Source organism: Danio rerio, chromosome 8 (genome assembly GCF_052040795.2).
Source record: "Danio rerio strain M-AB ecotype USA chromosome 8, GRCz13ab, whole genome shotgun sequence".
NCBI lineage: Eukaryota > Metazoa > Chordata > Actinopteri > Cypriniformes > Danionidae > Danio > Danio rerio.
Window position 1 is genome coordinate 23,123,490 of NC_141028.1, and position 27,993 is coordinate 23,151,482.

Below are 27,993 nucleotides of genomic sequence, written 5' to 3' on the forward strand. Positions count from 1 at the left end.
GAGAACAGCAGAGCGAGCTGCACTGAGCAGGCGCGTGCACCGACAGCTTATGAAGTCATATTGTCCTTCTTTGCTCCAGACTCAATCGGGAAAAGCATCGTTTTTTGAGCCATAAAGCTTTCGCTAAACAGTGGGAAGAGATGGTCTTGTGTTCGGGACTGACATAACGTTAAAAGGTAATGTATTAAAGTCTTTTTTGTTAAGTTTTTAGCCTTTATTTGTTGTCACCTAAAAAGCCTTACATAACCTGCGCTGTTGACCCCATTCCACACGCTTGTTTTCTTAGCGTTTTAGATGTTTTAGTTATATTTGTCTTTATGTTTCCCTTTGTATGTCTCGTGCGATGTATTTAGTGTTGTCATACTGCAGAATGTGAGATATATGCTTTACAAATAACTGCAATATCTCGCCAGTTTCACCTACTTGGATTTGACCTAATTTCTAGACCGTGGTGTTTTTAGTGTGTCTATGGACTACTAACGTAATCGCGCTCCCTCTCTAATAAGCTGTTTTATTAATGTGAAAGATGGTGTTTTCATACCTGTTTTTGCATATAAATCATTTCTATTGTTTACTATGGTTTGTAGCTGCCTCGGTGGTCTTTATTAAGGATAATGTTTTTTAAAGCGTGAACTTATGTAGAAAAGAAATGTACAATATAAATCAGGAAGTAATCTGTAAGAGACTGGAATACAAGCACATTCAATTACAAAAAGATAAGAAAAATAAGTAACAAATGAGAAATAGGAGAAAAAAAAACTAAATGAAGGGGATGTACAAAGTTAAAAACAAATTACAGAAAGCATTAAAAATTGATGTCTGGAAGCATGATATTTTCATAAGTTTATTAACTAGGGGATCTTTTGTTGTTAGATTAACATTAAGAAATCTAAACATTAACTTTAACAAAGAAGTCGATTTAATTAGGGAAATGAGCAAATGAGGTAGAGTATTTAGGAAATTTTGGTTTGTGGATGAAGAATTTAGAATGTAAGTTGATATAAGAATGTATATACTGTGTCAAGCCTATACCCCTCACAACACCCCTCACAAATCTCTCTTTTAAATTAATATTTTTAATAGAAAGCCATACAATATATTTGTGCATATACATTAGAATAGTCAGTATTAAAGTAAATTCTTGAGCTTATATACAAAAATAAGTTACAATTATGGTCAAAAAACTTGTACACCCACATTTATGATATAGAAAAAATATTGAATACAAATATTAAAAGTTAGGAAAAATCAAGATAAACAAAAAAAAAAAGGAAATTTTAGTTGAAATTTTGTAGTTTGTAGTTTTGTTTTGCAATATTAAGCTTGAATTTAATTGTATTATTTTTATTTCTAAATATGTTTAGTGACTAAAATATTATTTTAATAAACATCTGATTAATAAATCTGTTTTGTTGAAATGCTCCAAAGTACATTGCCGATATTTACTGAGAAATGGATAAAAATATTCATTTTCAAAATGGGGTGTACTCAATTATGCTGAGCTTTATGTATATTCTTTATTCTTTTTTTTGGGATTAGAATAATAACAAATGATATATTTCAAGTTAAAGAGTTGTTTTTGTGATTGTGATTTATTTAAATAATTATGCAAATCTAACCAAAAGTTTTGTGAGATTTTACATGTAAAAAACACGCAAGTCAAAGTTTCCTCACTGTATCTGCAGAAAATCAGAAAACTGAAATAAATGCATTGACCGGGCATATTTTGTGTAGAATTTTAAAATGAATGAGTGATAACTTGTAATTACAACAATTGTGAAAATGACATCATTTCCACCCACAACATCTGTTAATGTTAAGGTGTGTCTGAGGTGCGTTTGGCGGTGCATCAAGTTTTATTTTAGGGCTTGTAGTTCTGGTAGATGATCTATCAGGTAACATTAGGCTTGCTGTTGTTCACTGTCAGTTGAGGTTTCTGTAATGTTTGGTTTATATATGCAAATGATGAATTTTCTGATTAAATATACACTAAATTGCTTTCTAAATTAGATATTTCTAGCTGTTTGTGGAGGCAGTTATTACAATTGTAATATGCTTCATAATTGAAATCTACCTATAATAATAGATAATTTGTGATACCGTAAGTTCTTAAATGTGAAATTTGGATTTTTCTGTTTGATGAAAAGAAATGTAATCTCAAAGTACACAAAGTCTTACCACTGAGCAGGGCATTAAAAAGATGTCAAAGAATGGTCTTCTAATGTATTAGTGACTGTATGATTGTGTAAAATAGGGAACCATATAATATGCAGTTTATGTGTAATAGACTTAATGTTTAATTTAATTGTTGCTTAGCAAATTTTCATGCAAAAATAAAGTTTTTGTTCTTTTAGTATTCATAAAGCAGTGTTAATTTCGGTTTGTTGGCTCAAAAAATGTTCAATATGTGTCTTTAAGAATTGCAGCAGAACGGCTGCCAGCACAGTTTGCTGGATCAGTTCCAAATAGAGCCCATGCTAATTCCCAGGACACATATACCTAATAAGCTCCCTTAGACAGAGGTTTAACCTTATAAATAAATTATGGTAATTCCTCTACCTACTTTAGAGTATTTCTATAATTGACGTTTTGACATGTATGATTTTCTCATTTTTCATGAGAGACAGTATGGAATCGACAGACTGTATGAATGAGTTCAGTACAATGTAGACGTCACATATCCTGAGTCAGAGTCAAGAATTAAATATCACAAGAATGACTGCTCAGATGGTCCGAATCTGGAGGATTCCTCTGTCGTGAGGAAAAAATAGGACAAGAAAAAAAAAACTATGCCAAATGGTCTCTGTACAAAGAGAACAAACGACAACCCATTTTTATGGCATTACTGATGCTGATGTCAAATAAAGAAGAAAAAGTCTAGCAAACACCGTCATCACTTGGTAATGTCTTTGCTTTTCTGTTATAAGGTGGTGTTGGAGATGTTAGTCATTTAAAATTTTTTTCTTTTCTCTGAGTCTCAGCAAATACTTTTTAAACTATTATGTTGACTGTAAGATGTTGCAAAGGATAGAATTTCAAGTATTTTAATAGATTTTTATGTGTTTAATTGACAAAAAAGGGATAGTTCACCCCCTAATTTCACAAGTCACATTGTATGTATATGCAATGTTAAGTCTGGACTATAATTTATCACTTTGCAAGTGTTTTTTAAGGTATGTAACTGAGGATGTTAAAAGCATAAAGACATAATAAATTGTACCATTTGTAACTTTGAAAGATTAATAACGATTATTTTATTGAATTGTTCATTCAACGAAAACTATGTAATATTATTTTACATTTATTTATTCAATTATTATATGCTGAATACAGTTAGACTCATAAAAACACTAAAACAATAAAACACTTTATTTAATTGGTGTTTTTCTTTATTAGGTTTATCTATACTTGTAGATTGTTTGGGATATTTTATGCAGATTTACTTCCCAAAAGAAGCATCCCAGTCTTAAATTATATATATATAGTCATGATATATATGACCGAATTAAAAATATTTTACAACGATTTTTCTAATAGTGTGCAGCCCTTTAGTATTTAAGCCTGGTTTATACTTCTGCGTCAAGTGACCGGCATAACCCACGGCGTATGCAACGCGCGTAGCTGTGCATTTATACTTCTGCGCCCTGTCTCGGATGGTCTGCATTAACACATCCGAAAAGCTAGTTGGCAGAGAGGTGTTAATGTTTCTCTGTGTCGAGTTTCTTTGCTGCTGTTTTGCTTTTCCTTAACACTTCCTGGATGTACAAGTGACTCAAACAGAGTCAGACGTGCAACAACTTTAACCATGAGGTAAACACAGAACAAAACTTTCCATCCGGAGCTCCTTCATGGGACTCCACACTTGTAAACAATTGCTCGCGCCATTCGCGCGGCTCTCGGTCTCGCCCAGACTCGTCAGTGCTACCAAGCCGACCAATCACAGAGCTTGCGCTACGCGTTGTTGCGACGTATAGTTACATTTTTTGAGAGGTGCACGTCAGCGACGGCCACGGCGAAGGGCTATGCGTCAACGCCGTAGCACACACGTGCATTTGATGTATAAGAAGTATAAATCAGCCTTTAGAATGGAAACCAATGGCTGTTCCCCCCAGCCTTCTTCAGTATATCTTCTTTTGTGTTCAACAAGAGAGAAACTTAATCAGGTTTGAAACAAGTGGAGGATGAGTAAATGATGAGAGAATATTAATTTTTAAATCGTTAAGTTGAAAATGAGATTTCCTAAGGGAAAGAAAAGTTACTTAATGATTAAAGCTTTTTTAATTAGCTTATTAGAGCATATCAAACGTTTGCCAATGACGTCCTTTCTAATTATTCAATGAAGGTTCTGGTTTAACTCTTGTTTTTGAAGGGTGACTCAGTGAACATGGCCCCAAATTCCATCCACTGGTTCCGGAAGGGTCTTCGTCTTCATGACAACCCTGCGCTTCAGGAGGCAGTGCGTGGGGCAGACACTGTTCGATGTGTCTACTTTCTGGATCCCTGGTTTGCTGGGTCATCCAACCTTGGGGTTAACAGGTGGAGGTGAGTGCAGTTTAAGCAAAATATCAATTAATAATGTTCAAATCAAAGTGCCTGAAATTATCTCAGTGTCTCATATGAGCTGAATCAACCACTGACATCATTTCAGTGCACATTTTATTGGGCAATAAAACACCACAAATACAGTCACTGTTTAATAGATAATCAAATATGGTTGCAGCTGATAATAAAAACTAGCCTTATCTCAGTGTAATTGTGTTATATGTTATGCAACTTGAAAAGTGGAGTACCTTGGCATATGGGTCAGAGACAAAAAGAGAATGGCAAGCAACAAAAAATGTGTAATATGACACATTATATACACATATTATATATATGTATGTATATACACACACACACACACACACACACACACACACACACACACACACACACACACACACACACACACACACACACACACACACACACACACACATTGAAATGTGTCTAGTTTAACTCCCGTCTAAAATAATGCCTGACAATACTTTGACTAACATTATCAATATTTTACTAACATTTAGCATGATTCAAAAGAAGGCACCCTGGGAAATATAAAATGTAAAGGCTCGTGCACACCGAGACGTTTTTTTGCTTGCGTTTTCTGTCAGCGTTTACCGCCTCATGACTAAATAAAGGGCGTCAATGTGATTGTGCGAACCAACGCACAAAACGGCAGGTGCAAAAGCGTCATTTAAAAAAAAAAAACACCTCATGCTTGTTTTTTTTTCATTTGATGCCACCAATCAGATCGACACTTTAGATCACGTGCACGGAGCTGCTAAAGTTACAGTAAACAGCACTTGGAGGCACTCAAGCGCAAAACTGTCAATGCGAGCGCACATTGAAAGAAGATGCCCAGAGGCGATATGAACGTTTAGCTGCTTAATGCTCTTGTGAACAATAATCATTTCTTCATTGCTAGAGCTGGAGCTGCTCCTTAAACCATCCATGCTAGTTTGAGTCACCAGTAACTTTAACAACAAGCGTGTGAACTTCCTCGCCTCCTCTTCTTCTAAGCGTGTGTCAGAAGCTTAAAGTTGTGTAGCCCCATCTAACGTCAAGGAGTGATTTTGCATACTCTTTTGCTTGACGCTAGTGAAAATCGCTTGGGTTTGAACACAGAAAAACGTGTCGTAAAACGCTGACGATAAACGCAAACGAAAAGCCCGTGTGTAGTAGCCTTAAGAGTAAATTATATTCCACAAAAATCTTGTCATTGTGCTCCGATCAGGATTTTTGAAGCCTACACAGAGTACCGATTCTGATGCTTCAAACTTTATATAACTTCAACATTGCATAGAGCACATTTTCCCTTTAAGTATGATACTTAGCTTTCCTAAGAGAATAAATGAAGGATGGTGCATATAATCCCTTAAACATGTCTCTTATTTAGTGTGGACGGGTCATGATCAGAAGCAGCTGTACAGAAAACAATAGATAAGAAAGGTAAAAAATTTGGTAAGAAAAATATCACATTGCAAATGATGAAAGAAAAATTCAACATGTCGCAATGAAGAAAAAGTTTGGAATTCATATTTGATGCATACAAAGTTAAAATGGATCTTCTGCTTGCAAACCCGTAAACGAGCACTTGCTAATAGTTCATAAGATCAGCCTGATTGGCGAGTACTGATTGAGTCATAAAATGTTATTATCGGCTGATATCCATTTTCAACCGACCAATCGATCAAAGCATTCCTACTTGTCATTAATATTTCGCATAATATTGAAGGACTCTACTAAGGATCACACTTCAGATCAGCCATTTTAAGTTTGAACACTAGCTTTTACCCAATTGTGAGCAAGATGTTTTGTAAGGAAGTGAAACTATATTTAAAATATAATGAATTTTAGTATGATCAGTTGTTTTTACTAAATATGCTGTTTCATTTAAACATAAATGTATGTTGCTCTTAATAATGATAGTTAGGCAAAAAGTGAGAGATTATTGTTATTGAGCTACTGTGATTTTAGCATTGTTCTGTATTATTAACAGTAAAGGTCAGCAGAAGCAGATGCTGACATAAGCTTTTTATTCTAACTGTTTTCTGCTTTTGCCTTTTGGTCTAAAAATGAGTATTTGCAACTATGTTTATGAATACTAAACTATATATATTTATGTACAGTAATGACATTATGAGGATGAGATTTCAGGTAGAGAATCCCCTCATGGCCTCTCAAACTCTCTGTCCAGAAATAGAAATAGAAGCTACTGTGTCTGCTTTCAGTTTTTGTCTATTTCTGGTAACTCTCTCTGTTCGTGGGTGTAAAAAATATATTAGTAATACAGACAAATTAATATTTTGTTAGTTTAATGTCCATTTAATTATACAAAACATCCCTTATTTATTAGAAATCTATCTGTTTTATGCTGTTATTTATTAGTTTACTGTTTTATACGGTTATTATGATAACCGGTTTCAAAGTTTACTGTGGTTTGGAAAAAAAAACCTGTGGTTTTTGTTTCCTAAAATTAAATATATTGTGTTCAATGGGGTAAAAAATTGTTGCTTTATTCACCTTATTCTTCGCCGACGAGCGGGCGCTGCCATTTGAATCTTTTTGGCTTTTTGGTTAAAAACTGCTTGTTACGCTGCTTGATGTTGCAATTCGATATTTTCTTATTACATTTTTCTACTTGGTCTGTATAGTCATGCAAACATTTGTTTGTAGAGCAAGTAGTTTGACCGTTTTCTGCCGTTTATTATTACTAGTCATTTCTTCCCTCTGAATCGGAAGTTCTAAGACAATCGCGAAAACAGGCGCACTTCCGCATTTTAGAATAAGGTCAATACTAAGATGTTTAAAAAGGATTTATTTTAGAGCTGTAATCACAATATTGTAATACTGCGAAACCAAGAAATTTGAGTCAGAATCTTAAACTTATATATATATATATATATCCTATTTGGTGTAATAGATGACACTGATGTAACAGAGAATTAGCATTACATTTAATGACTAAAACATTACCTTGAATGATAAAACTTACTTGAGCGTAAATCACAGATTGCCGGAACATTGTAGATTATTCATGTTTTTTTTTTCTAAAAAATCTAACAATTTTTGTATTTCATTAAGCGACTAGAGAAAACAAATTAGTTTTTAAGTTAATCTTTTACTTAAGGATGTAACAGTAAAACATTTTTTTTGCAATCAATTACTGTGACGTTGATGATTGTACATTTTTATATCCACAGAATTTATGTGACAAACTAGTTACTTTACATGGATTTAAAGCGTTACCAAATTTTATATTTGACCTATATATGTAAAATCGGCCAAGAAACGCTGCTGAAGTGAATAGTTTCCCTATTAGGTTTAAAATGAGCTTTTTTATCACTGTAACTGATATCTCGTCTTATGTCAACCTTTATGTTGTTTGCATTTGAATGAGGGTCAAAAACTGATATTTAGGTCACGCTGTAATGCGTTTTTCCATTTCTGTACAGCCTGTTCCATTGAAAATTAACCCCTTTGTTGCATAAACCAGAAACACGAGTTGACACAGTTTGATGACAACATAACCAGTCTGTTCAATTTTCTTCTGCCGCTGCTTCCCACTGTGAATCACAACAGCGCAAATCTACTTTGACATTTTATTTAAATAAAGATTAAATGAAAAATGTGATTGCAACGTTATAGTTTTACTGGCAATCACATCTGGATTTGACTAATTCTAAAATTCCAGTCCCATTGAAAGTGAATCTATCCATTTTATATTGATCTTAGGTTATCAGTAAATGATGATCAAAAAACATTGTGTTTTCCCAAGTGGTTTTTCAGAAATTTACTTTCTGAAGCCAAGCCTAAATGGTTCTGAATTTATAATGAATTTAAAATAACTGATTCACACCTGCTATTTTTGCAAAACGGATGTCATATTTTCATTAGTGGGATGTGAGCAGTCATATATGCCTATGCGCTTCTATTTTCGACCAGAGAATACCCACACATGAAGTAATCTGACCACATGGCCGCGTATGCAGATCCATCTGATGCCATAACAGTCAGGATAAGTAGGCCAAGTTGCAGACCAGCAGATGCTTCGCTCTCAAAAGACAATCAGACAGTCTGCTCTCAGAGCTTGTCATTCAGCCCTCCTCACCTACTGAATGGATGTAGAGGGATCTGACTGAATGTTAATGAGAGCTAATTCACTAGATTAAAAGATGAAGCACCTGTGACTGGATTTTTCATTTGTCAGGTGCAGTGTTCATATGGCCTCCACAGTACATTCTTACCTAAAACACCTGTTGAGGACCAACTTTAGGTACTGTAATGCAGGGAGATTGCAGGTCACGTTGAGCTGTCTGTTCTAAATGTGTAAATGAGTTTAGAGTTCTTAGACTTTAGCTCCCACCATATTTAAACACACGTGAATCAGCTACTAGTGTCTTTAGACTCAGTTAGAATGCAAAATCACATGCTGTTTGAGGTACTACATTTAAATTTAAACTTGATTTATAATTGCGGTTAAATTCATCAATAAAAAATGTGCTCAAATTAAGATAAAGGGCAGGTTCAGGTAAAAAACTGAATGGGAGACATAGAGAAAAGGTCGTATTTTTGTGATGTACACCATAGATCTAAACAGAAAATAAGCACATATATGGGCATGATCGTTATATCATGAAAAGGGAATAGTTTTCTAACAAAATAAATTCTATTTGCCTGTCATCGATGCGGTACATACTATATAATTACGTTACATGAAAAATACTAAAGTAAATACTATAGTGTTTGGAAGCATACAATAGATAATTACTTGTATTAAACTGTCGTAGTAATTATATTGTTGCTGTGACACAACACAACTGTAGTAATAAACTAATTATTTAATATGCTTCAGTGTTATACGCTATAATTACAATGCACTACAGTTTACACTAATGTTACAGTATTTATTACAGTTTGTTTACTATGCTACAGTATTTGGTAGCATTCATCAACCAAAGATTTGTACGCATTATACACTTTACTATGTGGTTCAAAAACATTTATTCTAAATTACCATAGTTTTTCTCCTTACAGATATCACAAAATAACAGATGAAAGCTACAAAAGTATGGATACACGGTCTTCATTATTATTTATTTTTGTAAGGGGGAAAAGTGGTCCACAATAATAACCGTCTAGTTTTGTCGCAAGGTTTGAATTTATTTATTTTTTTTGTTGTTTATTCCGCCATGATTATTGCATATATTTCATTGCAGCAATTACATGACCGGGTAAATTTATTTATATTATCCTAGATTTTGTATGGTGTGTGTGGTGGTGTTTGTTTTTTATATAACACATTAAATTATTTATACACAAAGCTAGTCCTCAATATAATCATATGGTGCTGTCAAACGAATTATCGCATTCAAAAAAGTTTGTACACATGGATGCATTAAAAAAAGTTTATTGCTTGCTGCCTTTTCTGTAGTTTTTCAGCCAGTTTCTTTAACTTTCTCCCTTTTATAAGCAAAAGCATTTATATTAACAAAAAATATCAATGTGGGTCACAATGTGGGTACTACATGTGCTGTGTTATCACCTGTTGATCTACCAGCATCAGCTGCATATCTTTTTATTTTTTATATGTTTTACAATTTTCTGCTGTAGCCTCATGAGATTATAAAATGTTAGATGGATGCACACTTCAGAATATCACAAGAAGTAAAGCAGTTGGCGAGACTCTTCTAAGGAACTTTTCCACCTAATTTTGTTCATATACTTTTTGTGTGGATCTCAAATTCACATCTTATGTATTGGGTAAGTGAATTTAGAGACGAAGATGATCTGAGATTGCGAGGTGAAAAGTATCTTTTACTGGATAAATTATAACAGCTAATTCCTTCAAAAGTGCCATAATGTAAACCAATATGCACTGATAAAGATGGAACTAATGTAATGTGATATAAATGTTGCTGATTAAATTAATGTTAACTAGTCATGGGTTTATTTTACTTTATTTGGGAGGAGAACTACTGAAACTAGTGCAAATAATTACAAATGAGTGTTGGAATTTTGTGGTCAGGTTATCTCGGGTCTTCAGCACCTACAGTAAATGGCACATTCTGTTGTTGCACTCAAATGAATGTTACAGTATTTATATGGCAAATGCAAGAGAAGAGCTACTGGAGCAACATTTTTGTAAAAATAAAATAAACTACTATAACCTAGGCATGGGCATAAGATTATAAGTATAAGATTCTGATGGTATGATAAACTTGGATAAAAATATCACGGTTTCACAGTATCATAATTTTGCGATTACTACTCTAAAAAAACTTCTTTTTAAATGTCTGGGTAAAAACCAAAAACTTTTCCCCTTTGAACACATTTTATTTTGTGAAAGATTTAAAATATTTTGGAGCAGTAAACATGTCAGGCAAAATTTTTCAAATGAATCACTGCCTTCATTAGTTTAAAAACAGATTTTTTTACAATTAAAAATAATATCTTTAGAGATTTTTTTACTGCTGGAGATACTGTTGTCCTAAAAAAAAAAAAATGTAAATAAAAAATCTTACACATACCTTAGGAACGGTATTGCAGAAAATTTTGACGGGTTTTAAAAACTTGACTTTTCCAAACTGTGGTATACCTTGAAAACGGTTATCGTCCCATGCCTACTGTAACCCCAATTCTTAACTCAAATTTTTGTTATACATAGCAGTGTTGCATCTAGGATTTTGCTCGCTTGCTACGATTGTTGCTTGTCTTCCGCATCGCGCAGTCCTGTCAGTCAGCATGTAACCTTTAACTGTTAAATAAATAACGCACAGCAGTACTACGATTACAGAAAAATTAGCTCTGTTATAATTCACTTGCATTTTAATGTTGTGGTGCGATTAATAATCCGCTATTTAAAAAAAAAAACAGCAACAACGGAAGGTTTTGAAAAAGAAGCTTTAATGTAGCCATGGCAGGAATGAATTTTGGTGTGCCGCCCCGCCATGGAAGAATGAATGTAGTAGAAACCATGCATGCGTAGGTTTTGATAAAGCACAATAGTGTTTGGAAATGGGTATCTGTAAATAAATGTCAAGTAAATTGATATTTTGGTAATACAATTATTTCTGAAAGATCATATAATAAAAAGTCTTATTTTAAATTTCAATAAAATGTTTTTTTACTGCTTGTTTAATCATATGATAGCTGATTTGGCTGGCTAAAGTAACTTGAAATCTAAAATGTTTTACTTTAGTAACCAAACCCACGTAAGCAGGAATGTTTTACACTCCGCAGATTATGAGATAAAAATACCTACTTTCTCTGTTTGCAGTTGCTGAAGCACAGCACTTTATCCAGTGGCACAGGCACGTGCACTTAGTTAGCTATCCATCTTGTATAACAACTGATAATATGAACTGTGCCCATGACTTGTTATCTTGGTTTCTTAGAAGCTAGACACATTTGTTCTCTGTCTAGTAATTGAATTCTGCACTTTATTTTCAAAGACTGAACTCTCTATTGTTGTTTTCATGTGATGGGGCAGAACAGGAATACAGGGATGTGTTCTTTTGTCTGACTAGGTGCTGAGAGTGTTGTTGTGGTTGAAAAGAGGTCACTGGGCTAATTTTATGCCCTCCAGTGGTGAGAACCAAAACTAGGACAGGCCAGTTACATAAGGAATAATATATGACAGGGCAGAGTTCTGGAAAATAGGTTTGAGTTTTCCATCCTCATGCAACCAATATCTATTAGTTTTCTTTATTCATTTTGGATTTTATGAATGGAGGTGTATGTATGTTGCTGTAGTTTGTGCATGTTAGTGTGTCAATCGTTCGGCAGTATCTGGAGCATAGGGAGCTTTGTCCCTGTCTGCTCCCTAATCAGGGCTTTGCTTGCAGACAGTCTGACTTTGGGCTCAGGCAGGACTAGGAGCAAATAGCAGGCACAGGTAGAAGGTCGGACGAGCCTTTCAGACAAATACTATAACCTCATTAATAAAAGAACACAGTGTTCTTTTCAGGAAGGAGCTGCTAACGTTTAACCATTCTGCTTAGTTATATTTCATGCACAGATTGCTGTGCTGTGTTTGGTAGGCATGGATGCCAATTGAGTGGGTTTTTGCTCACTCATAGTTAAGGGTCTGGTACAAAGTGTTATGCTTTTACAGAGAAATAATATTAGAAAAATACTGTTAGTGGGACTTTGCATAGTTATAGAATAGTCATAGTTGGAAGGTTAATATCATATAATATTAATATATTTAGTTTTTTTGCAACAATGCCTATCATAGAAACAAAATGTTCTCTATATTGTGAAAAGTTATGTATTGAATTTCATATTGCACCTAAAAAATCCAGATGCAGAAGATCCATCTGAGGACATTTAAACTACGAGACCCAATGCATACATCAATTGACATGCACACACATACAAAAAAACGTTGCTTGAATATGGACGTTCACTAAACACTGACCTGATTGTTTCTTAATCAGGATGGAGATTTTGAAAAAGAAATGCATTTGACTAAGGCTGCACGATATTGAAAAAAAGAAACAGACAGTGTGATTGTGAACTATTTATTTATTTATTTATTTTTGTGTATTGCGATATTAGTATAATTTCACAAGATGACCTTATTTAGAAAAAAGATGGTATTATGCAACGATTGGAATGATTTGTAGGGTAGTGCATCTGCATATAATATACAAAAGGATACAAAATAAAATAAAGTGCAGATGCAAACAACAGAATAAAGATAAAATGAAATGAACAATGCTTTATGGTTTTTGGTCTTGAGATATGAAATTCAATAATCAAATGTAAAATAGGGTGGTGCGGTGGTTAGCACTGTCGCCTCACAATAAAATAAAGGGACTAAGCCAATGGATGAATGAATGAATAAAATTATCCGTAGTGTATGAGCGTGTGTGTGTGTGTGTGTGTGTGTGTGTGTGTGTGTGTGTGTGTGTGTGTGTGTGTATGGGTATTTCCCACTACTGGGTTGCAGCTAGAAGAGTATCCGTTGCATAAAACATATGCTGGATTAGTTGGTGGTTCATTTCGCTGTGGCTGAAATAGAGACTAAGCTAAAGGAAAACGAAGGAATGAATGTAAAATATAATTGTATTTTTTATTGTATTAAATAATATTTAAACCCAATTTATCATTGTTAAAGCAGCAAACTTTCTAATTTCTTGTGCCAAATGGCTTAAATTAACTTGAAATCATAGTCACATTCTTAGGCACTACCAATATGCAGGAAAACTGTTTATCATTTTATTTTATCGTTACTTTAATAACATGTTAGTATTTGTGACTTAATTATATATTGATTCTGTGTTATTTTTAAGTTAAAACGACAGCCCTCTTTATCCAAGTGCAGAGTGTCATCTGTTTCCTGATCTATTAATAAAGCACTCTCTAAAGGCTCTAGTACTTACTTTAATGTCCCTTTAGCTGGTAAGACAGATGTGTAGAGAGGAAATAACCATTAAGCTCCTCAAGTTTTAAACGGTTCATGAATGGGCAGATTTGTGAATGGAAACTCAGAGCATCTGCTGGTTTGAGGAACAGCTTGTAGAACAGGTAAAGCTTGAGGATCTTTTAGATCAGTTGTTCTCAAACCGTCAGGTCAAGAACCTGGCCAAGTCAGGCCATCTCAGAAGCAGGCAGTAACTGAAGTATTCACTACATTGTGAAAATGAAACCAAAGTAGCAAATTTTTAAATTATATGTCGAAGTATTTATTTGTCTCTTATTACAATCAGTCCATTGTGCCTATCTGCTTTTACAGTGGAAAATAATGCAAAAAAGGACTTTTACAGAAATAATGTTATGGATAAAACACCAGCAGTAATGTTAGTTTAATGCTATAGTAGGTGAGGCTAAAAAATGAAGTAACCTTTTCTTTTTATATGAAAATATTTTAAAGCACTCAGAAATTAAATATACATGTATTTTTTTTCTCTACAGATTTCTCCTACAGTGCCTGGATGATCTTGATTCCAATCTAAGAAAACTCAATTCCCGCCTTTTTGTCGTCCGAGGGCAACCAGCCAATGTTTTTCCACGCCTTTTCAAGGTAAAATTTGTCCCGTTAGAATATTGCTGTCAGTGCATGAATGTAGTATCACAAAGAATGTAAATCATTTCTTAATTTGTCTGATGTCAATAACCTGAAGAAAACGCATTACATTTGTGTTCATTTCATTGCATTGGCCTTTTTTGTGTGACTATTCAGTGTTTTTATATTGTTTTTGTTCATGCAGGAATGGAAAATATCCAGGTTGACCTTCGAGTATGACTCGGAACCGTTTGGGAAGGAGAGGGATGCGGCTATTAAAAAGCTTGCGATGGAGGCTGGAGTTGAAGTCATTGTCAAAACCTCACACACCCTTTACAACCTTGATAAGTAAGAGCTCGTTTCTTTAATGCTGGCATATTTGTGCGTCAGTTTAGTCTTATACCTTCTTAATGCTGCCATTCAAAGGTTTATTTTATTTTTAATTAATTTATATATTTGTATTTATTTTTTTATGCTATTGTAAAAATGACACTTTATGTTCAGTAATGTTTACATTTAATATTATGCATCTTTTGGTCATTTCACAATTAGTCCTGGCAACATTCTCCAGGACAATATGGTAAAAGCATTTGTTTAAATATGATGAGACATTATTAAACAATCTAATTTAAATAATTTGCGTATATTTGTTGTGTAAATATCATTAGTCAAGTTACAAATTGATAGATTTTTTTTTTTTTTTTTGCATGTTCGAGTGAAAGTTTTTACAGATGAGATTTTTTGTAGTTTGTTGTTTTGTGTAGTAATTAAGAACATAAATGAAATGAATTAAATTTGAGATGCTTTATTTAAATTAGTCTGAAAAAACATTTTTAGAAAACTCAGAAAATCAATCATTATTATAATTAAAAAAAGAATTAAATGCACTCATGTTGTTTTAAACCCATAAGAAAGTTGTTGGAGGACAAGTAAATTATTTTGGGTTGAACTAATTCTATAAGCTCTTAAAACAAACATTTGCCATCTTCTTACAGTGAATTGTATATTTGTAAATAAAGATGTCTATTAGAAAGAAAGAGGCAATTTTTTTACCCTTAACATTTTTTTCAGGATCATTGAACTGAACGGTGGCCAGCCTCCCCTCACCTACAAACGTTTCCAGACACTTATCAGCCGTATGGACCCGCCTGAGATGCCAGTGGAAACCCTCTCCAACAGCATTATGGGCTGCTGTGTCACGCCAGTCGCTGAAGACCACGGGGACAAATATGGTGTGCCGTCTCTGGAAGAACTAGGTGAGTTAAAGTTTTTGATTACATTAATATATCTAAGGTGAATTTCAGTTTGCTTAAACCATTTTTACATTCATTTTAACCAAAGTGAAGGATATAAAGAGGTCATAACTTGAGAAATCTAATTTTCCTTGATCATTTGACGAGCAAGAAAGTATTTCTTAATGTTAATAGTTTGATATATACTGATACGATCCACATTATTTTTAGAGTACATTTTAGTTGTGTTCATTTTTCAATTATTTTATTATGCAAAATAAATCTTGAATGTGACATTGCATCACAGTAAGGTGTCGAAGAGAAGCACAAACAAAATTGCTTAAAATCATTTTTAAAAATCATAAGAAAAAAACTGCAGTTCATAACCTGTTTTGAAATTAAAAGAACTTAAGAATTTAAATGTTAAAACACTCACTGTATCCATTTCCTGTGACCTGTGACACAAATTCAAGTGTTTCATAAACGGCAACAAGAAAAGCCATCAAGTTATGTACGATTTGTATTGGTTCTTTAACCTACATTATGTTTGTTTAGGATTTGATATTGAGGGACTTCCTTCTGCTGTCTGGCCTGGAGGTGAAACCGAGGCATTAACAAGAATTGAAAGACATCTGGAGCGAAAGGTGCGATCTCATATATATACACACACACACACACACACACACACACACACACACACACAAGGACACATTTTAAATATTAACAGCTGTTTTATTGATGCTTTATGTACACTTTTACTCCTAATGTATGCAATTGAATTAACTTTTAATCAGTTTGAAAGTAAAATTTTGGGAAGAACAATTCTGTCGTCATTGATCCCAACCATTTTTCTTTAATGAACTAGATATTTGTGAAACTGAATTTTGTTATCTTAATATTTGTATACATAAACAATCAAAGCCAATAGGTACCACAACTGTACTCAAAATATCTTTTTTCTCCTTTAAGTACCTCCATTTATGACATGAGGGAGAGAATTGAGAATTGGCATTTTTACCTGCTCAGTCCCTTTAAATATATATTGTCAGTCTAACATGTATTGCATATTTTGTTTCTATAAAAAATCCTTACGTTATCAATGGCCTATTTTACTTATGCCCTCTTTACTTTGTTTTTTTAGGCTTGGGTTGCAAATTTTGAAAGACCCAGAATGAATGCCAACTCTCTGCTGGCCAGTCCGACTGGTTTGAGTCCCTACCTCCGTTTTGGCTGCCTCTCTTGCCGCCTCTTCTATTTCAAACTCACAGACCTCTATAGAAAGGTACAGACATGACTCTATTACAAGTGTGCCCGATCCATTGTCCTACAGAGTTTAGCTCCGTTTAGTCTAGCTCTAACCAGAACACTTGTCTAGACATTTATTAGTCCAAATAAATGGACTAGACATTTATAAGTCCAAAGAACTTGATTATCTGGTTCAGGCGTGTTTAGGGTCAGAGCTAAACTGTACAGTACTGTGGCCCTCTAGAAGCAGGTTCGGACATCACTGCTCTACTTTCTATCATTGTAGTGAACTTTTCAATAATTTTAATATTAATAATAACATTGAAGAAAAAATGTATAGTTTGAATTGTTTATGCTGACTGTAGTGGGCTGCTTCCCCACTACAGTCTTGATTTTTAGTCAAGTTTAGGTCAGGACTCTGGTCTGGCCATTTCATTATTTAAATCTTTTTAGCTTAAACTGCTTTGCTAGTTTGAATGTGTGATTGTGTGGTCACTGTCCTGGATGAAAATCGCTCGCTGAATGCAGATATCCTTACTCTGTTTAGCTCTGAACTGGCAAATAGTTGCAGCTGGAGTATTTAAATGATTGGTCATTAAGATTCTCTCTATAATTCTGTCCTCTAATCTTTAACTAGAGCAGACTTTTTCGGGAACTTAAATGAGTTACTGATATTTTAAAAGAGCAAATTATCTAAAGATCACAGACCTAGAAAAACCAACTTCTTCTGCAATCCTGACAACCTGCTTCCAGAGCGTTTCATTCACTTTAAAATGACTCCATATCTTGCAAATTCAGTGAAAACTTGAAGATCCCAGTTTAATGTGGTTTGTCAGATAATTAAGGAAATGATTGGATGCCAGATTTACACCAATAACTGTGATGTACCTCATGGTGTTCTTTCATTTTTTTTGTTTTGTTTCAAAAATCTTTATAAATACAGATTTAATTTTTTTTTTCTTATTTAAAAAAAAAACATTTTAAACAAATCTTTGTTTTTTTAGGGCTGCACAACACATTTTTGCACCATGCATGACCGATCAGAATACATGCGATTTGTGGAGTCACAGCATGAGTTAAGCCATAAAAAGAAAGTTCTTAATTTGATGTGTTTTTAAGGCCTATAATTGTGTGATAAATTCAAGAGCGTTTAAAGCATTCAGGCACAAGAAATTTTATGAAAACTTAAAAATGATAATAAAAATGATGTCATATTGAATTTAGTTTGACACTTAAATTAACGTTGCTCTCTTGTATTTATCAATGCTTGTAATTTGTTTATATATTTTATTCACTCTCCTGCAGAATCATCACAATCGATCTAAACAAAGGTTTTTTTCAAACAGAGCTATTTAGTTCATTTGAAGAATTATAATATAGTCATATAACATTATATATCACAGAAAAACTAAATATCACAGTCAGATGTTTCCAGTTTTGTGCAGCTCTACATTTTATAATGTGCTTTATAATAATGGTAATTTGATTAATGCTCCTTTTCTCTTAGTATAACTTCAAATGGGAATAAGTATTGGCTAAAATATTCTGAACAATTTTAGTTTTTTTTGCCATTTTGATCTTCATTGTATATTGATTTGTTGATTATTTAAGTTAATGTAGAAATTCTACAAATAAATGATGAATGTTATTAGGTCTTATTGGCGGAAGTGATTACAATATCTAGGTTGCCATTTTTTTCATAGGTAAAGAAAACCAGCACTCCTCCGCTCTCCCTCTACGGTCAGCTGTTGTGGAGGGAATTTTTCTACACCGCTGCAACCACCAATCCACGATTTGATAAGATGGAAGGAAACCCAATCTGTGTGCGCATCCCCTGGGACAAGAACCCAGAGGCTTTGGCTAAATGGGCTGAAGCTAAGACAGGTTTTCCCTGGATCGATGCCATAATGACCCAACTGAGGCAGGAGGGATGGATCCACCACCTGGCCCGTCATGCTGTTGCATGTTTCCTCACTCGTGGAGACCTGTGGATCAGTTGGGAAGAGGGCATGAAGGTGCATCTCTTAAACATGGGAGATTTTGTTTTTAATTTATATCTATTACCCATTAATTGGGTAAATAAAATTATATAAAAAAGACACAAATCAAATATAAAAATGAAAATAATCAAAAGCCATTAGGAGCAATCTTCAAAATATATATTTTGCATAATAATACAGTTTTCACAGAATAAATTGCCATTATATACATAAGAAAACATGACTTCCTTATATTTTAGAGTGAGTATCCTTTTTTTAGGATTTGAAAACTATTAGATATTATTGTAGACTCCCCTACATGTGAAACATTAAAACTGATATAGAGAAGTCATCAAACTAATTGACAAAATAGAAATACTGGTGATCTGATGACCAAAAGCCTATTTTATTAATTGTAAAAAACCAGAGTGGATCTGTTTTTATGTGCTGCCTTTTGCCAATCAAGATTGCCAATCGAGGTTTCAGCAACACCGTTTTGATACAACAGGCTTAATTGAGCTACACTTTCAGTGGGTTAATATGCATGAGTCAGTTGATAAGTGCAGTGTCAAACAGGCTCATGCTGATGATGCAGTATGATGTGCATTGAATACACGAAGAGGACGTTTATTAAGGTTTTGTATAGATTATTGAAGGCAGAATTTAAAGTTTGATAGCCCTTGATATAAAGAATATGAATTATGCAGGGTGGATTCACTTGAATGTAAAGACCTTGAGAGTTTAGTTCAGACTAGTGCTGAATAAATGCATTTTTTGCAGCCTTGGTAGTTTAAGCATAATTTGCTTTCAGTTTTATCTCTTTTAAGATCATTTGAATAAAGAGTTCTTAGCTATAAAAAGTTATTTACTAGATGACCTCAAACTTACTAAAAAGGTAATTCAATAAGGTCTAATTTTAATAAGTCTGAATGAGCTGCTTAACAACCATCTCTGACTGGCCGGAGTATAACGGTAGTTATGATTGACAGGTGTTTGAGGAGCTTCTATTGGATGCAGACTGGAGCGTGAACGCAGGCAGCTGGATGTGGCTCTCCTGTAGCTCTTTCTTTCAGCAGTTCTTTCATTGCTACTGTCCAGTGGGTTTCGGCAGGCGCACCGACCCTAACGGCGATTTCATTAGGTTGGTAACGTTCCCAAACAAACATGCACGCTCATGCCACATGGATGGACAGATTATGTAAATAAAGTAATGAAGTTCTTTTAACAGAAGTACTTCTGTTAGTTAGAGGAATATAGGAAATGTTTGAAAGGTAATTCATATGATTTTTCAGTCATTTTTAGGCATTTCGAAATTGCATATACTTCAGTTTTTTAAGAATATATATTAGATGAGGTTTAGCATTGTCAAGAAAGCAAGCTTGTCTCATTTAGTCTATTTGTTTTAACATTTTGTAGTGTTTCCAGTTCCAGAATTTGGTATTTCAGGATTTTATTTCTGTCCCAACACACTGCTCTTATTACAGGCTACACTAAGGAACAGATGTAAACATTGCTAGTGTCACATTTAGCATGGCTTCTACATAAGTTTGCTGCAAGCTTGTATGTGTTTGTGTTTCTGTGCAGTCGTCTCATGGATTGGGTGAAAAGTTCAGCTTTCCCTTTCCCCTTGGTGAATTGTGGTTGATTGCTTTTAAGACGAAAGCCATTCTTAGCCAAAGCATTTGGAAACCTGTTAGCTGTGAATGTGGTTGAAGCTCAATGCTTTATCAGTGGGAAATGCAGTAGCCTGTTCTTTAGCTCGGTAGCATCTTGTTTCATCAAAAGGGATTTCAACCGCTTGGTAGGGAGATCCAAACGAAGCCTGACCTGTTTTCAACGCATAGAGAGTCACAATGCATTTCCCAGAGAGCATGATGGGAGGTGGGGCCCAAAGCTAGAGGAAGACACTTCAGTCTAGCTCTGGACAACTCCTCCTTATCAGACTCTTTTTGAAATGTTTAGCGGTCCTCTACGCATTGAATGCAGCCCTGCCTGTGCAAGAGAACAAGAGTCCTGGCCTTCAGCTTGCCCCCCTCTCAACGAAGCCGCCTCGGAGGTCGTCCTGCAATATCCCAAATCAGCTTCTGGCCGTTTGCTTGTTCAGGCAGGATGTGAGTGTTCCTGGCAAAAGGGTTCTGGTCTCTTTTGGCAAAACGAGGGGGCCACCCAGCAGCAGAGGACAGTATACTGCGTTTCTCCTTTGGCGGCTAGCAGGTTTCTCTGCATTGGCTTGGGATCACTGTCGTCTTAAAAGCGATCAGTGGCAGTGCGAGGGGCAGGGAGCGAACCTGAACCTCTCACTCAGCCCTGAGGTTCGATCTCTTGAAGCGGGGTGGGATGGGGTTGTGGGAGGGTGCTGTGTTATTGGATCTGGGGGGGATTGGGAGGGCCTGGTCACTGCCTCTGCTTTTTAACACGTGTTGTAGTAGGAATCTTCGTAGTGTCTCAGCACAGGCGGGACCTGTTGCCCAGTTTAAACTGCACCCGTCTGTCAAGCCATGCCTCCTGCAGCCCCATGCTCTGGTAAGGTGAAGCGCCTTAGGTAGGTGGCCTTTTCTGTCCCTGGGACCTGGAGGAGAAACGCAAGTCTTGATTTCAGTATAGCCTTCTGAATCTTTCAGCTCTTTCTGTTTCCTTTGTTTATGGTGTTATGCTGACAGTCTCATTTCTAGTATCAACTGGCACATATCTATAAATGCACATCAGACCATTTTGAGATACTTGTAAATGAATCAGACAAGCTGCTGACTTGTTGTAATTGGAGAAATTGTGTCTTTCTAGTTTTCAATACCTGCTGACTTACTGGGTTTCCCCATGTTTGAACATCTCGCAAAACCTTCCTTCATGCTTACGATGAGACCTGGGTTTAATCTCTCTTTGTTCTTTCAGACGCTATTTACCTATTCTCCGAGGTTTCCCTGCCAAATATATATATGACCCATGGAACGCTCCAGACTCAGTGCAAGCTGCTGCCAAGTGTATCATTGGCGTCCACTACCCCAAACCCATGGTAAACCACGCTGAAGCCAGCCGCCTCAACATTGAGAGGATGAAGCAGATCTACCAACAACTGTCCCGCTACAGAGGACTTGGCAAGAGTTTTTGTTTTGTTTTAGCAAGCTTACATGCAGTCAAGTAGTAAAGAAGCCTTGTACAACTGAGGCCCTGTTTACACTAATACATTTTAGTTTTAAAATTAAAATGATCCATGTCCACACTGGCGTTTCACCTATATTTAAAAATTTTTTTTTTTTAAATTTTTGGTTGTTCAAACTACTTATTTAAAATGAGTTGAAACAACACAATTCTTGAGATTTCATTGGGACAACTTAACACATTTATGTGGATTAAACATATAAAATTAAGTTAACTTAATCCATTTGTGTTGGGACAGCATGAATGAATTGTGTGGAACCCTGCATTTTTTACAGTGTAGCATTTTTGAAAAGATCTCCGTCCACACTATACTGCTGAAAACGCACATCACGTTACCACACACACACACACGCACACACACTCTGGCATGCGCTGCAGTGTATGCACACGCTTGATCTCTAGGCAATCAGCAGGTGCTCTGCGGGCACCTCCTCGGGTGAGAACAGTGCACGTCGGACAGTTCATCTATGACAGACCGCTTGACCCTCATCTCACTATAGTTGTTAAACATGATATTTAATTCTTCTTGTCTCTTTCCAATGACTGTTTTTATTTTTTATTTTTTTAATTTATTACTTGTTCTCAGGTAACGTGTTTGAGCGCAAAGATAAGTTAATATATTAATTTATGTATCCGCGTAAACTGAACCTGCACATTGAGCGATTGCTTGCCTTTATTTTATATCTTGTATAAACTTATTGTATTCTTGATTGCCATTATTGATTATTAAAACTGATATTCAGCAAAAGACAGGGTATGTTTTATATTTTTCAATGAAAATGAAAGAAGGCAGTAATCTTATAGGTTATGTTTTGTTATAAAAATGCATACAGTGAAGATGACGGTCATACAAATATGTTGCTACATGATGCCTTAACGTTTTTGGTGTCTGTTAATATCAAATAATATCAAAAGTTAATATCAAAATAAAAATAGGCATTTTCTTACATGTTTTTATTTTATTGTTGAGTTGCCAGGGTGATGTAAATGGCGTTATAAAGTACACTGTCCCCTTTGAAGATTTACCTGACATGTCCTCAGGAGTTTGTTTTTTATATCAAACTTGCGAAGTCTTAACTTACATGGAAAGGATGCAAGATTTAACTTTGTGTACTTGATATTGAGAAAAAGCTCAAATCAAATGCCTCTGTTTTCAGATGTCTCCTTTTCCCCCCATCCACACTGACACGGAGCAGCAGTGTTTTAAAACGAAAATGGCCGCTAGCATTTCCAAAACAATCTGTTTTCGTGGCTCAAAAGTTTGGACAGAAGGCGTAACCGTAGCAAAACCTAAAAAAACAAAAAACAAAACGTATTAGTGTAAACGGGACCTGAGACTTGAGGGAAAATTATGTCTTGATGTAGTGCTAGCAAGTGCCAGTCTGGTTTATTGTAATAGAAGCCTAAATTTAGTTCCTTTGTTTTCCAGGACTTCTGGCCTCCGTACCATCCACACACAACGGGAATGGAAATGGGATGGCATACTCTCCAGGGGAACAGCAGTCTGGAACCAATACACCAGGTGAAACTTATTTTTTCTTCCCCCTTCCCATTTATTTTAATGGAAAGGCTAAATTTTGTGAAATACTGCTAAATAAAAATCAACTTTTATTTATTTTTAATTGAAGAGTTTATATTGAGTAATGGAACAAAGAGAGGTATATTGCTTATTGTAGTATACTATAATAGGTTTCTAAAAAAATGTGCTACTGTATATAATGTGCCGATATTATGGCTGAAGATTAACAAATCTTTCAGTTGTGCTAATTTTTGTTCATAAACATAATATCTTGTGTTTTTCATTTATTTTATTTTTTTTTCCCTTATACTCATGCACATTTAGCACCAGCTGTATCAAGCGGCTCTGTTGCCAGTGGTAACAGGAGTGGGAGTATTTTGCTGAACTTTGATAGTGAAGAGCACCAGGGACCAAGTGGAATTCAGCAGCAGCATCAACAACAGCAGCAGCAGCAATTAGGTGTCACCTTGAACACTAACACAATATAACTCAGTGCATTTATAGTTAAACAACATCAGCCAAACAAATGATCTGTGTTTTTATGCTGTACTTTTCTCTTGCTTGTTTCCCAGGATACCATCACATGCCTGACTCGGGCCACAACAGTAGATTTTACAAAAGCAATGTCTCGCATGACATGGCAGGTAATGGACATAGAAATGCGCACTGTATAAGATGAGTGTGGTACAGTAAACATGACTCATATTCTGAGTCAATGATACATGTTCATCATCTGAAATGAATCTATACGTTTTGTTAGAAAAAAACAAATGTGTGATTAATGCGAAAATCTGGAATCTAAGAGTTCGAGTTAATTAAAATACTGAGAAGATCCTCTTTAAAGTTGTGCACATTTAAGTTGGTATTACTGATTAAAAGGTTTTGATATTTACAGTAGGAAATTGACTAAATATCCAAATAGATCATTTTGACCCATACAGTGTATTTTTGGCTGTTGGATTATGGCAGAATAAGAGACAGGGTCACAAATAGAATTCAGATATCATTGTTATAAGTGACACTGGTGTCTGCGCACATAGTGTGTATTCCACTACATGTGAACAAATTGACTATATAAAAAAGCAAATGACACACAAATTGTTGCTTTAATATATTGTTTTTGGATTCATTCTTTATGATGTTCAGCAGGACACTTGCTGCATAAAGGAGGAAGTGTGACAGGGAAGAGGGAGAGAGAGTCGGAACGAGATCTAGACGGTGAAGAAGAATCCCTCTCCACTTCGCACAAGTTACAACGGCAAATCGCAGAGGTCACTTCAGTTTATGCCTCTAGTGGGAATCAGTCAAGTATGGTAAATATAACTCTGCTAAATCTTTAATTTCTAAATGATTGGAGATGATGTAAAATATTGAATTTGATATGTTTCTGTTTTATTTTCAGAGGAGTTAAAAATGGACATATCAAAAGACTGAGGAAGAAAATACAAAACATGGCACAGTTGAATAGGACGACTTTCTCCATTTGTGTGTGGATGCGTTTTTTCTCATGTTTGAGGGAAAATCTGGTTTTATTTTAACCCCCTGCTCTTTCATGTTCAAAGGATGTGAATGTTAGCTCAGAATTTGTTTTTATCATTTACTGAAATTCATTTGCTTTAAAAAGAATTAGTTTTTTTTTTTTTTCATTCGACAAACACGAACGTCTTTTTATTTTCTAGTCTTCTTGGAAAAGCCCCTTTCTTTATTGGCAGTCTTTGTGATTTGCTTCACCACTGTTGTGGTTGAGGTTTTATTTACTGTCAAGTGAACCCTACCAAGTGGGATAGACGGATCAGTTTTTAACCATCATGATAAAGCTGAGCTTCATTCTACATAAATTGCAGCTAGATTTTGTAAGTATTTTTGCAGTTTGGTCGGCACCCACACCATCCATGAACCTGCAACCACCATAAAACACTTTTGTACAGTTTTCGCAGACATTTTCTCATTGTACATTTTCACTGATGCTCAGTAGAGTGGTTTACACGCCACGTTTTGTAAACAGACAAATTTATACAGTTATATTTTATATATTGGTGTTTCGTTCTTTGCCAGTTCAATGTTTTAGTGTTGCTCTGAAAATCGATATAAATATTCAATACCAGCAGAGCTGACATTTTAAAGTAGCTTTTAAAATCCACCGAAAATGAACAACTGATCTTAAACACTCGTGTTTTTAACTCTGGACACATTTGTAAATTCTATCAGGGAAAGAACTGCGGTTCTTGAATGTTTTTAAACAGGCTACAGCATTAATGCTTCTAAACCTTAGCTCACAGTATCTTCTTCATCGTCTTGCTTGGCAGACACACACAGACAGCTGATCTTTACGGTCAGGCCTTAAATACTGATAAAAACGCCAACCTAGACTCTGCCAAAGCCAGGAAATGACAATGGAAAAGAAAATCATCCTTGTTCAACAACTATCATCAGTATGTCTGTGAAACTAACTTTTATGGATCAAGCAAATCTGTGTAAATAGACACCCCATTCTCATCTCTATCCCTCAAGATCTCTCAGCATAGCTTTTACATGCATGTTTTTTGTTTGTTTAATGAATCTTAATAAGTCATTTAGATCAGTGTTTCTCAAATACGTTCATGGAAGACCACCAGCTCTGCACATTTTCCTTGTCTCCTTTACCAAATACGCCTGATTCAAATCATTAGCAGAGACCAGTAATGGGTGTGACAAAGGAGACATCCAAAACATGCAGTAATGGTGGTCCTCCAGGAACATGGTTGAGAAACACTGATTTAGGCTAAACGAAACATCAAGAGGTGTCATCTAATCATAACATGGCATTTTACATTGACTGACATTCCTAAAATAAGCAAAGCGTTAACCGATTTGAATTTGAAGTTATCCCACTGCATCCCCCTTTGACAACGTTCTTGATAGTTTTAAAATGAGAGTAATTAACATCTGCTTTCTAATCTAATTAGTCTGGTAACCAATAATTAGGATTATGAACTATTAGGATTGTTAGGATTATTTGTATTCTGTGTATTTGGCCACAACTGCTTTATACCAAATGCCTCCTACAGACCAAACATCAGTTTCTCAAATTTTAACTGTTGGTTTTCAACCAGATTGCCTGAAAATATAAAATAAATATCTTAAGTATAAATATATGTGTTTTAGTAACCTAAAGCATCAATTTTATGAGATATTGGGGAAAAAAATCTGCATCTTTTCAAAATTGTATATTTCACTGTCATTAAATACTAACAAACATTTGTCACAATATTAAGGATGGGGAAATCTGTCCTCTTATGATAAATTCACCACAATTTTAACAGTGTCACCAACACAGATGCTTTAATGACTGCTCCCCATGTAAAACTAGATCATGTATATAAATATATGGGCCCTTGAGTTCATGTATGGTTGTTAATAACGGTGATCTGGCAACCCCTCACTGAACTGCACTAAATCCGTTTGGCCTGAGTTTGTGTTTGTATTGCTGGATCTGCTTTGACACTGTGACATCTGTATTGCTGTTGCCGACCAGAAGTGTTCAGTTCTAATGTGAATGTTTTGATATGATAATTATAGAAACCTCAGTGCTTTTTGACTGTAATATGTCTGTGCTATTATAGTTTTGTCACGGCAGAAGCAAACAGTTTCTGTTTCTCCCCACTAAAGATAGTCATATGTTTGGGTTTTGTTTTGTTGTTTTGTTTTTCTTTGTGGAATAAATGTGATGTCACGTCTGAATCTTGTCCTTGAAGTCTGTAAACAGTAGTAAAAGTAAATCTGATTGAAAAACTGGATTTGTTTTGCTGTGTTTTTGTGTGTGGTATAGTAAGTACACTGAAATTCATTAGCGGTTGTTCTTCTTGACCTTGTACCTTCCATATCTGTTAACATACTTTTTTTGTCATACTTTTTTATGCTATAAAACCATATACGTATTATAATATTTTTTTGTAAAAGTATCATATTGTAGCTGAAAATCATGTTTTAGTCTAAATTAATCAGTGCATCTTTCTCCATCATTCATTGTGAAATCAATTTTACATGAGTATATATCAGGGATGCCCAAACTAGGGTTCGTTGACTCAAAGAAACCTTTGATTTGGCCTGCCATCCCATCTAAGAAGAGAAGAAGAATGAGAGCAAGGAGGGCCGGTGTCCTGCAGAGTTTAGCTCCAACTTGCTTCAACACACCTGCCTGCAAGTTTCTATCATGCTATTTAGAGCTTGATTAGCTTGTTTAGGGGTGTTTGATTAGGCACCCCTGGTTTAAAGCATAGGTCTCAAACTCGATTTCTGGAGGGCCGCTGCTCGGCACAGTTTTGCTTCAAC

General features: G+C 35.1%; 1 protein-coding gene across 6 annotated transcripts; it reads left to right on the plus strand.

The window, feature by feature from the left end:
* cry3a (cryptochrome circadian regulator 3a) lies at window positions 1–27,458 on the plus strand. 6 transcript variants are annotated; one of them, NM_001313822.1, is given in 15 exon segments: window positions 1–176; window positions 4,370–4,542; window positions 14,461–14,569; window positions 14,757–14,899; window positions 15,623–15,807; window positions 16,339–16,427; window positions 16,925–17,065; window positions 18,732–19,043; window positions 19,997–20,148; window positions 21,897–22,099; window positions 23,593–23,685; window positions 24,007–24,141; window positions 24,255–24,326; window positions 24,832–24,995; window positions 25,085–27,456. In NM_001313822.1, coding segments are annotated over 14 exon segments (1,965 nt in total). In that variant the 5' UTR covers window positions 1–176; window positions 4,370–4,384; the 3' UTR covers window positions 25,094–27,456.
* Window positions 27,459–27,993: the final 535 nt, after the last annotated feature.

Coding starts and splice junctions, on each gene's coding strand:
- cry3a (XM_087263801.1), top strand. CDS start 4,385: ATGGCCCCAAATTCCATCCACTGGTTCCGGAAGGGTCTTCGTCTTCAT. Junction 4,543..14,460: donor CTTGGGGTTAACAGGTGGAG/GTGAGTGCAGTT, acceptor TTTTCTCTACAG/ATTTCTCCTACAGTGCCTGG. Junction 20,149..21,896: donor CCTAACGGCGATTTCATTAG/GTTGGTAACGTT, acceptor TTGTTCTTTCAG/ACGCTATTTACCTATTCTCC.